Source organism: Oncorhynchus mykiss, chromosome 10 (assembly GCF_013265735.2).
Source record: "Oncorhynchus mykiss isolate Arlee chromosome 10, USDA_OmykA_1.1, whole genome shotgun sequence".
NCBI classification, from domain to species: Eukaryota; Metazoa; Chordata; class Actinopteri; order Salmoniformes; family Salmonidae; genus Oncorhynchus; species Oncorhynchus mykiss.
Genome location: NC_048574.1, coordinates 78,354,627 through 78,368,837, shown reverse-complemented (window position 1 = coordinate 78,368,837; position 14,211 = coordinate 78,354,627). Strand labels below are relative to the sequence as shown.

The window sequence follows — 14,211 nt, the reverse complement described above, 5'->3', positions numbered from 1 at the left end:
CTCAGAAGTACTGAATCGTCTAGAATGTCATTGTGTGCTGTAACGTCAAGATTTCCCTTCACTGGAACTAAGGGGCCCAAACCATGAAAAACAGCCCCAGACCGTTAATCCTCCTCCAGCAAACAGTTAGCACTATGCATTGAGGCAGGGAGTGTTCTCCTGGCATCTGCCAAACCCATATTAGTCCATTGGACAGCCAGATGATAAAGAGTGATTCATCTCTCCAGAGAATGCATTTTCACTGCTCCAGAGTCCCATGGTGGCCAGCTTTACAACACTCTTGGCATTGTACATGGTGATCTTAGGCTTGTGTGAGGCTGCTTGGCCATGGAACCCCATTTCATGAAGCTCCCTACGAAAAGCTATTGTGCAGTTGTGCTTCCAGAGGCAGTTTGGAACTCTGTAGTGAGTGTTGCATCCGAGGACATACGATTTTTACGAGCTTCAGCACTCGGCGGTCCCATTCTGTGAGCTTGTGTGGCCTAAAAGTTTGCATTGTTGCTCCTAGACATTTCCACTTCACAATAACTGCTCTTACAGTTATCCGGGCAGCTCTAGCGGGGCAGAAAATATGTTGGAAAGATGGCATCCTATGACGGTGCCACGTTCAAAGTCAGTGAAGTCTTCAGTAAGGCCATTCTACTGCCAATGTTTGTCTATGGAGATTGCATGGCGGTGTGCTCGATTTTATACACCTGTCAGCAACAGGTGTGGGTGAAACAGCCAAATCCACTCATTTAAAGGGGTGTCAACATACTTTTGTATATATAGTGTAGATATGTTGTAGTATAAAATACTTTCATTTGGTATATTTTTTTGCATTTACATTTTTTTAAATATATTTAATTTTTGTATTTCTCCCCCTTTTTTCTCCCCAAATTCCTGATATCCAATTGCGTTCCAATTACATTCTTGTCTCATCGCTGCAACTCCCCAATGGGCTCGGGAGAGGCGAAGGTCGAGTCATGTGTCTTCAGATTTATCTCTTTATCTCGTCTCCTGTTTTTATCTGCTATCGTTCTTTTTCTTCACATTCCATACCACTCTCCCTCCTCATTCCTTCCATCCTTGCCTACCACCCTCCTTCCTTCCCTTCCCTATAACCTTCCCTCCTTCCTTCCCGTCCCTATAACCTTCCTTCCCTCCTTCCTTCTTCCTTCCCTGCTCTACCACCCTCCCTCCCTCCTTCCCTGCCCTACCACCCTCCATCCTTCCCTGCCCTACCACCCTCCCTCCTTCCTTCCTTCCCTGCCCAATCTCCCTCCCTCCCTCCTTCCTTCTCTCCCCTACCACCCTCCCTCCCTCCCTGCCCTACCACTCTCCCTCCCTCCCTGCCCAACCTCCCTCCCTCCCTGCCCTACCACTCTCCCTCCCTCCCTGCCCTACCACACTCCCTCCCTCCCTGCCCTTCCACCCTCCCTCCCTCCCTGCCCTACCACCCTCCATCCTTCCCTGCCCTACCACCCTCCCTCCTTCCTTCCTTCCCTGCCCAATCTCCCTCCCTCCCTCCTTCCTTCTCTCCCCTACCACCCTCCCTCCCTCCCTGCCCTACCACTCTCCCTCCCTCCCTGCCCAACCTCCCTCCCTCCCTGCCCTACCACTCTCCCTCCCTCCCTGCCCTACCACACTCCCTCCCTCCCTGCCCTTCCACCCTCCCTCCCTCCCTGCCCTACCACCCTCCCTCCCTCCCTGCCCTACCACCCTTCCTCCCTCCCTCCAGTTGGATCCCATGCCTCTCTGTCCTCGTTGCTGCATTAACTCAAGCCCTCCCTCCCTGCCCTTCCACCCTCCCTCCCTCCCTGCCCTACCACCCTCCCACCCTCCCTCCCTCCCTGCCCTACCACCCTTCCTCCCTCCCTCCAGTTGGATCCCATGCCTAGCTGTCCTCGTTGCTGCATTAACTCAAGCCCTCCCTACCTGCCAGGTTTTCCAGTGGGAGATCGGGGCGGATCAGGTTGGCGTAGGGTTCAGTGTATCCCAGATCCACCCAGTTACTGTGGCTGTAGAAGTCCTGAAAAAACACAAGCATGTATTATATACCAAGTCTGTGTCTGAGGGAAAGCCATCTATCTAATTCCCTATTACAGACACCTCTAGACAGAAGTTAACTTGGTTCAGATGATAACACTTGAGCCAAGGTGAAATATGAAATGAGAGATGAGGTGCGATGTTTTCTTCCCCCCTCCTTCTCTCTCTACCCTTTAATTCCTTGTGTTTTTTATTCATTTTCAATTTATTTATCCTTTATTTTATCAGGGAGTCATACTGAGACCAATGTCACTTTTACAGATCAGCCCTAAATTACAGAAATTACAGAAAATCCACACATCAAAAACAGGGGCGCAACTTTTACTGGAGATGGTCATGGTCATAAGTAATAAGGTCCTCAATCAGCTTTCTGAATTGACCTAGAGGCACCAAAACATCACATTTAAGAACATTTAGAGAAAAACGAACGGCTGATTAACCTAACTCAGTAGAGACCAAAGGAATTTCCATCCCTGAGACCGGGTGTGGTAACTCGTATGTCTAAAGTTTAGTAACGATGTTTATAAATGAAATCATAGCAATGTATCAACCTATGTGACATCAAAGAGGCCAAGCCAACACCTTGGTAGAGAATGCTGTGCTGAACAGTAAAATTGTCAGCGGTAATAAAGCGCAGTGTGCTGTGACAATCTGCATCTAATGGCTTTAATGAGGTGGCATCTACATTCATATAGATGATGTCACCATAGTCTAGGACCAATAGGAACATCAGTTCAATAATCTGCATTAGCACGGCCCGCGAGACATAAACATAGATTTTTTTTGTTACCCCCAATTTCGTGGTATCCAATTGGTAGTTACAGTCTTGTCCCATCGCTGCAAATCCTTTACGGACTCGGAAGAGGCAAATATTGAGAGCCGTGTGTCCTCCGAAACACGACCCAGCCAAGCTGCACTGCTTCTTGACACAATGCCCGCTTAACCCGGAAGCCAGCCGCACCAATGTGTTGGAGGAAACACCACACACCTGGCGACCGTGTCAGCATGCATGCGCCCGGGATACCACAGGAGTGTGATGGGACAAGGAAGTCTCGGCCTACCAAACCCTCTCCTAACCCGGACGACGCAGGGCCAATTGTACGCCGCCTCATGGGTCTCCCAGTCACAGCCAGCTGTGACACAGCCTGGGATCAACTTGGGTCTGTAGTAACAACTAAAGCACTGTGATGCAGTGCCTTAGACTGCTGCGCCATTCAGGAGGCTGATGCAAATTCATTTTAACAAACAATTGGTCCCTCAAAAAATGCTTCCCCCGATGTGGCCCTTCGAGCCAAAAAGTTTGCCCACCCCTGTACTAGAGTCTATTGAAGGACCGTTGCATCGATCTAAGTAACATAATAAAAAATCCCCAGCATCATCCGTCAGTTTAAGGAAGAGATATCTGTTTTTTGCTTGGGCTGCCTCTCAAACCACTGCATCCGCCTATCTGTGGTCAAAGGTGGTCGTGCTACAGCGATGTTTGTCAGACCAAGAGACATCCCGAAAATCGGTCTTCTCAGGAAAATGTCTTGTAGCGTCCGAACGGTTTGGCTTACTTACTACAATAACCACTCTATGAAAAGATGAGACTCTCACGAACATAATGGCGGTCTCCATTTTGCCCCACGAGACTCGTCTGAAGGGCTACAAACAAATGTGACCCCATGTGTCAAGGGACTCGTTACCGGTTAAATTAAATAATGTCAGTATGGAGGTAGTTTTGTGCATACCCCCAAAAAAGGGGTTTAATATGCATAAAAAAGACATATTTCCTGAACTTTCTTATATCTTCTAGATGTAAGATAGACACTTCAATCGACTCCTACGGGACCCCTTATCTAATATCCAGGAAACCTGAGTAGGTATACATTAAGTTCAATCTGTAAAGTGGTTTTGAAAAGTTCCATGCAGCCTGTTCACGACCAGTTGAGGAAAGCATCTGAATGAGCAGTGACTGATCAAAAGGATCAAAAGCCTTTGACAGGTCGATGACAGAGAGCAGCACAGTGTTGCCTTTTATCCATACAATTAACGACATCATTTAGAACCATGGATGCAGCAGAGATAGTGCTACGACTTGGTCTAAAACCTGACCGATGTACATTTAGAACCATGGATGCAGCAGAGATAGTGCTACGACCTAGTCTAAAACCTGACCGATGTACATTTAGAACCATGGATGCAGCAGAGATAGTGCTACGACCTGGTCTACAACCTGACTGATGGATGCAGCAGAGATAGTGCTACGACCTGGTCTAAAACCTGACCGATGTACATTTAGAACCATGGATGCAGCAGAGATAGTGCTACGACCTGGTCTAAAACCTGACCGATGTACATTTAGAACCATGGATGCAGCAGAGATAGTGCTACGACCTGGTCTAAAACCTGACCGATGTACATTTAGAACCATGGATGCAGCAGAGATAGTGCTACGACCTAGTCTACAACCCGACCGATGTACATTTAGAACCATGGATGCAGCAGAGATAGTGCTACGACCTGGTCTACAACCTGACCGATGTACATTTAGAACCATGGATGCAGCAGAGATAGCGCTACGACCTGGTCTACAACCTGACCGATGTACATTTAGAACCATGGATGCAGCAGAGATAGTGCTACGACCTAGTCTAAAACCTGACCGATGTACATTTAGAACCATGGATGCAGCAGAGATAGTGCTACGACCTGGTCTACAACCTGACCGATGTACATTTAGAACCATGGATGCAGCAGAGATAGTGCTACGACCTAGTCTAAAACCTGACCGATGTACATTTCAAAGATAAGAATGATCTTAGCTTGAGAATGAATCAAGGATTCTAATATTTTTAGCTAGTCAAGAACATTTAGAGATAGGGCGATTCATTATTTAGGACACAAGGGTCATCACTTTTGTGAAAGGGGAGCCTTCCAAACCTTGGGCGATAGTATCATATATAATCTTTCATTTTTAACCTTTATTTAACCAGGTAGGTCAGTTAAGAACAAATTCTTATTTAAAATGACAGCGTACCCCGGCCAAACCCGGACGACGCTGCGCCAATTGTGAGCCGCCCTATGGGACTACCAATCATGGCCGGATTGTGATACAACCTGGAATCAAACCAGGGTCTGTAGTGACACCTGTAGCACTGAGATGCAGTGCCTTAGACCGCTGCACCACTCGGGAGTCCATCAGATGAAAAATATTGGTTAACAACAATCAGGGGGGCAGAGAGCTGCAGCCAAAATGGATCAAGCATATCAGCCCCAGTGGATTATTTGACATGAATCTTAAGCAAGGCATCCAGCACATCACAGTGAACTGTTGCAATGACAACAAAATATTCACTAGAAGCTGACGGGTTAACAGTCAAGTCAGCTAGAGGCTGGAAGAGGGAAAGGCAGTTGATTGATTGACCAGTGTAAATTAAACCCCAGTTTCTCTCAAAATAAGATAAAATGATGATAAAAAAGCTCCATGTGTCCCAGTGTTCTCCGTTATGATGCCAGAGTCAGACAGAACTTGCTTAGGCAGGAAAGAAGAGGAATTTGTACGCTTCAGTACATTTAATGTTTCCCCCCAAAAAATGTACGATCACCAGCAGAGTCAGAGATAGAGCTTAAAAAGCTTTCTTAACGTAGATTGTACGTCTCTTTCTCAGTTGTCTGAAAGATTGCCAGACAACTACACAGTCAGTTTTCCTTGCTTTGGCTCAGGCCGGATTTCTCATCTAAATGAGCTCAGATAGTTCAGAAGAAAACCAAGGGTTAGATTTATCTTGCTGGCTGTCCTCCAGTCTGTGAGGCGCCATCAGATGCAGGTCTAAAGAAGTGTCTGATTTATCTCAGGGAGTTGGTGGCTGGTCTGCAACTTCTGATCTTATCTCCCTTGATTCTTGAAAGCGTTGGATCTCTCTCTCTCTCTCTCTCTCTCTCTCTCTCTCTCTCTCTCTCTCTCTCGAAAAGAGTGTCTGCTAAATGGCGTAAATTTTAACGTTTATCCTGGATACTGAAAAGAACATAACGAACATATATTACATTTGGTATGGTTACATGAGTGAACAGAGAGTGGTTGGCCGGGCATATAACGCAAACATCTAGTCACCCAAAGGTTGTGCGTTCGAATCTCATCACAGACAACTTTAGCATTTTTGCTAATTAGCTACTTTTGAACTACTTACTACTTTGTAGCTACTTTGCAACTACTTAGCATGTTAGCTAACCTAATAACCCTAACCTTAACCCTTTTAGATATCCCTTCCCTTATCCCTGACCCTTACCATAACCCTTTGACATAACTCCTAACCTTAACCCTAACCTTAACCCTAACCCTAACCTCTAGCCTAGCTAACATTAGCCCACTAGCTAACGTTAGCAATAACAAATTGAAATTCGTAACATATCATATGAATTGTAATTTGTAACACATCATACCAAATGGATGAAGGACATCCATAAATTCATAAATACCCTATGAAACATAATATATCATGCTAAAAGGACCAATGTATCCTGCAGATATACATTTCATAAGATTGACACATTTATGGCATTTTTATGGTATAGTTTTCTCTTTATTCACTGGGTTCATAACCCTTAACACCCCCCCTCCCCCTCTCTCTCCTCTTACCTGTAGTGTGTACAGTCCTCTCCCCAGTGTCTCTCTAGCTACCTGTACTGTGTACAGTCCTCTTCCCAGTGTCTCTCTAGCTACCTGTACTGTGTACAGTCCTCCCCCCAGTGTCTCTCTAGCTACATGTACTGTGTGCAGTCCTCCCCCCAGTGTCTCTCTAGCTACCTGTACTGTGTACAGTCCTCTCCCCAGTGTCTCTCTAGCTACATGTACTGTGTACAGTCCTCTTCCCAGTGTCTCTCTAGCTACCTGTACTGTGTACAGTCCTCTTCCCAGTGTCTCTCTAGCTACCTGTACTGTGTACAGTCCTCCCCCCAGTGTCTCTCTAGCTACATGTACTGTGTGCAGTCCTCCCCCCAGTGTCTCTCTAGCTACCTGTACTGTGTGCAGTCCTCCCCCCAGTGTCTCTCTAGCTACCTGTACTGTGTGCAGTCCTCCCCCCAGTGTCTCTCTAGCTACCTGTACTGTGTACAGTCCTCCCCCAGTGTCTCTCTAGCTACCTGTACTGTGTGCAGTCCTCTCCCCAGTGTCTCTCTAGCTACCTGTACTGTGTACAGTCCTCTTCCCAGTGTCTCTCTAGCTACCTGTACTGTGTACAGTCCTCCCCCCAGTGTCTCTCTAGCTACCTGTACTGTGTGCAGTACTCTCCCCAATGTCTCTCTAGCTACATGTACTGTGTGCAGTCCTCCCCCCAGTGTCTCTCTAGCTACCTGTACTGTGTACAGTCCTCTTCCCAGTGTCTCTCTAGCTACCTGTACTGTGTACAGTCCTCCCCCCAGTGTCTCTCTAGCTACCTGTACTGTGTGCAGTACTCTCCCCAGTGTCTCTCTAGCTACCTGTTCTGTGTACAGTCCTCCCCCCAGTGTCCCTCTAGCTACCTGTACTGTGTGCAGTCCTCTCCCCAGTGTCTCTCTAGCTACCTGTAGTGTGTATAGTACTCTCCCCAGTGTCTCTCTAGCTACTGGAAATGTTTGCATATCCCCTCTTTCACCCCCCCCCCCCCCCCCCCCCTCTCTCTCCTCTTACCTGTAGTGTGTATAGTACTCTCCCCAGTGTCTCTCTAGCTACTGGAAATGTTTGCATATCCCCTCTTTCACCCCCCCCCCCCCCCCCCCCTCTCTCTCCTCTTACCTGTAGTGTGTGCAGTACTCTCCCCAGTGTCTCTCTGGCAGCCTGGAAGTTCTCCTTTTGTACGTTGGCCTTGATGCTGGCCACCCCATCAGTTATAAGGCGCCGGCCCAGAGCAAACGCCTCTGAGTTAAAATGATGGGCTGGGCTGTTATAATAAAGATAATGATCAATTGCTTTTATATAGAAAACGGCTGTAGGAGTGATATACCAAATGTTCACTTGGACTGGCATAATAATGACAATGATTAGTTGTTTAAATAGTTCATATTTTAGATAAACTAGAAGAAGGGTGTAAGAAGGATGCACATCCTAAATGTTTACAATAATGAGTTTAGGAATACTAGTTAAAACTAGTTAAATTAAGGTAAAAAAAAAACGTAAAAAAAAGAAACACCCCTTTATCAGGACTCTGTCTTTCAAAGATAATTCGTAAAAATCCAAATAACTTCACAGATCTTCATTGTAAAGGGTTTAAACACTGTTTCCCATGCTTGTTCAATGAACCATAAACAATGAATGAACATGCACCTGTGGAACGGTCTTTAAGACACTAACAGCTTACAGACGGTAAGCAATTAAGGTCACAGTTATGAAAACTTAGGACACTAAAGAGGCCTTTCTACTGACTCTCAAAAACACCAAAAGAAAGATACCCAGGGTCCCTGCTCATCTGCGTGAACGTGCCTTAGGCATGCTGCAAGGAGGCATGAGGACTGCAATGTACTGTGGGACGCCTAAGACAGCGCTACAGTGAGACAGGATGGGCAGCTGATCATCCTCGCAGTGGCAGACCACATGTAACAACACCTGCACAGGATCGGTACATCCGAACATCACACCTGCGGGACAGATACAGGATGGCAACAACAACTGCCCGAGTTACACCAGGAATGCACAATCCCTCCATCAGTGGTCAGACTGTCCGCAATAGGCTGAGAGAGGCTGGACTGAGGGCTTGCACGCCTGTTGTAAGGCAGGTTCTCACCAGACATCACAGGCAACAACGTCGCCTATGGGCACAAACCCACCGTCGCTGGACCAGATAGGACTGGCAAAAAGGGCTCTTCACTGATGAGTCGTGGTTTTGTCTCGCCAGGGGTGATGGTCGGATTCGTGTTTAACGTCGAAGGAATGAGCTTTACACCGAGGCTTGTACTCTGGAGCGGGATCGATTTGGAGGTGGAGGGTCCGTCATGGTCTAGGGCGGAGTGTCACAGCATCATCGGACTGAGCTTGTTGTCATTGCAGGCAATATCAATGCTGTGCATTACAGGGAAGATATCCTCCTCCCTCATGTGGTACCCTTCCTGCAGGCTCATCCTGACATGACCCTCCAGCATGACAATGCCACCAGCCATACTGCTCGTTCTGTGTGTGATTTCCTGCAAGACAGGAATGTCAGTGTTCTGCCATGGCCAGCAAAGAGCCCGGATCTCATTCCCATTGAGCACATCTGGGAACTTTTGGATCGGAGGGTGAGGGCTAGGGCCATTCCCCAAAGAAATGTCCAGGAACTTGCAGGTGTCTTGGTCGAAGAGTGGGGTAACATCTCACAGCAAGAACTGGCTAATCTGGTGCAGTCCATGAGGAGGAGATACACTTCAGTACTTATTGCAGCTGGTGGCAACACCAAATACTGACTGTTACTTTTGATTTTGACCCCCCCCCCCCCCCCCCCCCCCCCCCCTTTGTTCAGGGACACATTATTCAATTTCTGTTCATCACATGTCTGTGGAACTTGTTCAGTGTATGTCTCAGTTGTTGACATAATAAGGGAACCTCATCCTCTATCAATGGTGCACCAACCAACCTGTTGACATGATAAGGGAACCTCATTCTCTATCAATGGAGCACCAACCTGTTGACATAATAAGGGAACCTCATTCTCTATCAATGTAGCACCAACCTGTTGACATGATAAGGGAACCTCATTCTCTATCAATGGAGCACCAACCTGTTGACATGATAAGGGAACCTCATTCTCTATCAATGGAGCACCAACCTGTTGACAAAGTCTCTGTCCACCTGTCCGTTCTGTATGTAGATCTCATTCAGGGCAGATTTGAACTTAGCTGCTGACACTTCACCTGTTGCTTTGGGTCCCAGGCAGGCCTGGACCAGCTCCTCTGCAGAATTGCCCTACATGGAAAGGTCATAGGTCAAAGGGTAGAGGTTAGAAAACAGCCAATCAGAATTGAGGGAAAGGTAGATAAAGAAAATCACATTTAGATAAAATAAAATCTTAACACTCATTCTGACACACAACTCTCACACAACTCTCTCTCTCTCTCTCTCTCTCTCTCTCTCTCTCTCTCTCTCTCTCTCTCTCTCTCTCTCTCTCTCTCTCTCTCTCTCTCTCTCTCTCTCTCTCTCTCTCTCTCTCTCTCTCTCTCTCTCTCTCTCTCTCTCTCTCTCTCTCTCTCTCTCTCTCTCTCTCTCTCTCTCTCTCTCTCTCTCTCTCTCTCTCTCTCTCTCTCTCTCTCTCTCTCTCTCTCTCTCTCTCTCTCTCTCTCTCACACACACACACCCACACACACACACACACTTACCGTGGGGGTGAAGTCTCGTCCCTCTGACTCTGCAATGGCTCGGCACACCTCTGTGACCTTCTGTAGCACAGCTTTTTCTGTGATGCTGACATGGGTGGAGGCTCCGTCCCCAATGGGAGAAAACGCCCAGGCTCCTCCTGATAGGACTAGGGCCAAGAAGGACATGCACAGCACTGTTGACATCATCAGTCTGTGGGAGTGGGTGGGGGGGGGGGGGGGTATGAGTGAGAGTGAGGGAGCAAGAGACAGAGAAAAAGAGAGAGAGTTAGACTACCATCATCATCATCATCATCATGAAGTGGGATTTCCTTATCAACAACTGTAAGGAAATCCCCGACCCAGCCCCTGTTGTTAAATCTCTTGGCCACATCCCATCATGTCCTATAATAAAGTTAGTAGACAGAAGCATCTTCACGAAACATGATTAAAATATAACAAGACATTGACACCTAATTAGAGACGGGGTTTTAGCCCCTGTCCTGGTACATAATACATTCCCTGTTACCCCACTTCAATCAGTGTAGAGGAAGGGGAGGAGACAGGTTGAAGAAGCCTTGAGACAATTGAGACATGGACTGTGTATGTGTGTCATTCAGAGGGTGAATGGGCAAGACAAACAAAAGGGTATGGTAGTAGATGCCAGGTGCGCCGGCTTGATTCAAGAACTGCAAAGCTGCTGGATTCTTCACTCTCAACAGTTTCCAGTGTGTATCAAGAATGGTCCAACACCCACAGGACACACCTTGACTTATTAAGGCTGTTCTGAGGGCATCTCAGTATTAGTGTTCATAATGTTTTGGTAAACTCTGTGAATATCCTTTAGCTGAATAGCTTTAGTTCCTCAAGGACTTGAACCTGATCGAACATCTCTGGAGAGACCTGCAAATTGCTGTGCATCGACGCTCCCCATTCAACATGACAGAGCTTGAGTGGATCTGCATAGAAGAATGGGAGAAACTCCGCAAATACAGGTTTGCCAAGCTTGTAGTGTCACACCCAGGAAGACTCGAGGCTGTAATCGCTGCCAAAGGTGCTTCAACAAAATACTGAGTAAAGTGTCTGAATACTTATGTAAATGTAATATTTAAGTATTTTATTTTTAATAGAAACAGTTTTTGCTTTGCTATTATGGGATATTGTGTATGGATTGATTGGGGGGAGGGGGACTATTTCATACATTTTAGAATAAGGCTGTAACGTAACATAATGTGGAAAAAAGTCAAGAGGTCTGAATACTTCCTGAATACACTGTATGTATGTATATAGATACAGTACCAGTCAAAAGTTTGGAAACACCTACTCATTTATTATTTATTTTTTTACTGTTTTCTACATTGTAGAATAATGGTGAAGACATCAAAACTATGAATTAACACATATGGAATCATGTAGTAACCAAAAAAGTGTTGAACATATCATTTCATTTTTGAGATTCTTCAAAGAAGCCACCCTTTGCCTTCATGACAGCTTTGCACACTGTTACTCAACTGTCAATCCACAGCAAGGTATATTTATGGTTTTAGTTTCACAGGAAGTCTGATGAGATTACTATTGATTTTAGAGAAACGTGATTACATCGATTATGATGGGTATATATATTTTTTTGTCACGATGGTGACCAAACTAACTCTGGATGGTAACATCATTCTTCAACCAGGGAGTGGAGGGTTCCAACTTTACGGTGTAATATGGTTTCCTTCACTTCACAAGGTAGACGGTGACAGTATCAGAGGGTTCTACCCCCTGAGTGAGGTGTATCTGTTATGTTGTCATGGTAACATAGTGGGACTCAAAGGGGATTTTATAAGGGATGGTGTTGGGCAGGTCACAGGGTCAGAGGTCACAGGGTCAGGGATAGCGGTTGGTAACTGATAACAGTACATTCAGTTGATACAGTGAAGCTACTGATCACCACCACTAGATGGAGTCAGAGAGGACATTTTTCTGTCTCATTATAATGGGCGTGGTGGTGCATGTTTTTGGTTGTTTTTTTGGGGGGGGATTTTCTGCTTCTTTCTAAATGACACATATATAAATAATATGTTTAATTCATAATGCATCCTTTTAAACTCTTAAACTGTTGATGAACATATTTGTTCCTGTGTATTGATTTTCAAATCTCCTGACCCTCGTACTATCTGGTCTTGCATCACATAAACATTTGTTCTGATTATTTTTCATGCTTAGTACAACAACAGTGTGTGTACACATCACTGTTCCCATAATGTAAAGATGAGGACATTGAAAAGGGGACAAAATTGAAGTTTAAAAGCCAAATTTAAACTTGCGATTGATACATCATCATGAGAATTACTTTAAATACGTTTGTTTTGTTTTTACAATGGCAGACTACCCCTTTAATCTCATGAAACTGTCCCAGTATTTTGTTTCTGTACTGCAACAGGACTTAAGCCATATGACTGCAGTGCACTTTGGCATTCATATACAACATTGATTTTGGCATTTGCAAAGACGCGTGACGAGCATCATCTAACACAATTAAAATGAAATTATTCACATGGTCCTTATTTCTCCCTTCAAAAGACACGTGAAACCTGAAAACCCTCCTTCACACATGTGCACGTTACACATCATCTGTCAGAATTAAAACATGTTCATTTTCCATCATAAAATGCACAAACATTCATCCTTACCTTGTTTTTCGCGCTTTTACTTCCTCTAATCCCTTCAATCTCTACCCATCCCCATCCACACACACAGACCACACCCCCTCTATCACACATACCACAGCCCCTCTTTCACACACCCACCCCTCACCCCTCTTTCACACACCCACCCCTCACCCCTTTTTCACACACCCACCCCCTCATTCTCTCATTGGTCTCTCTCCCTCCTTTCCTCTTCCTCCTCCTTCCCTCTCTCGCTCCACCCCTTATGGTGACGAGCCCTGAGAAGAGGAGTAGAAAGAGACAGAGGAGTAGAAAGAGACAGAGGAGTAGAAAGAGACAGAGGAGTAGAAAGAGACAGAGGAGTAGAAAGAGACAGAGGAGTAGAAAGAGACAGAGGAGTAGACAGAGACAGAGGAGTAGAAAGAGACAGAGGAGTAGAAAGAGACAGAGGAGTAGAAAGAGACAGAGGAGTAGAAAGAGACAGAGGAGTAGACGGAGACAGAGGAGTAGAAAGAGACAGAGGAGTAGACAGAGACAGAGGAGTAGAAAGAGACAGAGGAGTAGAAAGAGACAGAGGAGGAGAAAGAGACAGAGGAGTAGAAAGAGACAGAGGAGTAGAAAGAGACAGAGGAGTAGAAAGAGACAGAGGAGGAGAAAGAGACAGAGGAGGAGAAAGAGACAGAGGAGGAGAAAGAGACAGAGGAGTAGAAAGAGACAGAGGAGTAGACCGAGACAGAGGAGTAGAAAGAGACAGAGGAGTAGAAAGAGACAGAGGAGGAGAAAGAGACAGAGGAGTAGAAAGAGACAGAGGAGTAGAAAGAGACAGAGGAGTAGAAAGAGACAGAGGAGGAGAAAGAGACAGAGGAGGAGAAAGAGACAGAGGAGGAGAAAGAGACAGAGGAGTAGACCGAGACAGAGGAGTAGAAAGAGACAGAGGAGGAGAAAGAAACAGAGGAGTAGAAATAGACAGAGTAGAAAGAGACAGAGGAGTAGAAAGAGACAGAGGAGAAACAGACAGAGGAGTAGAAAGAGACAGAGGAGGAGAAAGAGACAGAGGAGTAGAAAGAGACAGAGGAGTAGAAAGAGACAGAGGAGTAGAAAGAGACAGAGGAGTAGAAAGAGACAGAGGAGTAGAAAGAGACAGAGGAGGAGAAAGAAACAGAGGAGTAGAAATAGACAGAGGAGTAGAAAGAGACAGAGGAGTAGAAAGAGACAGAGGAGAAAGAGACAGAGGAGTAGAAAGAGACAGAGG

The 14,211-nt window shown here is 45.9% G+C and overlaps 1 protein-coding gene across 1 annotated transcript in view; it reads right to left on the bottom strand.

Moving 5' to 3' along the window:
• LOC118936781 (von Willebrand factor A domain-containing protein 7-like) overlaps positions 1–13,077 on the bottom strand; it is a 28,312-nt gene extending 15,235 nt beyond the window's left edge. Inside the window, exons 1-5 of the mRNA XM_036934064.1 lie at positions 12,984–13,077; positions 10,330–10,519; positions 9,783–9,919; positions 7,781–7,925; positions 1,918–2,011 (exon numbers count right to left, since the gene is read on the bottom strand). Of these exons, the coding sequence (XP_036789959.1) occupies positions 1,918–2,011; positions 7,781–7,925; positions 9,783–9,919; positions 10,330–10,515 (562 nt within the window). The 5' untranslated portion in view covers positions 10,516–10,519; positions 12,984–13,077. The remainder of the gene's footprint in view (positions 1–1,917; positions 2,012–7,780; positions 7,926–9,782; positions 9,920–10,329; positions 10,520–12,983) is intronic.
• Between the last annotated feature and the right edge of the window lie 1,134 nt (positions 13,078–14,211).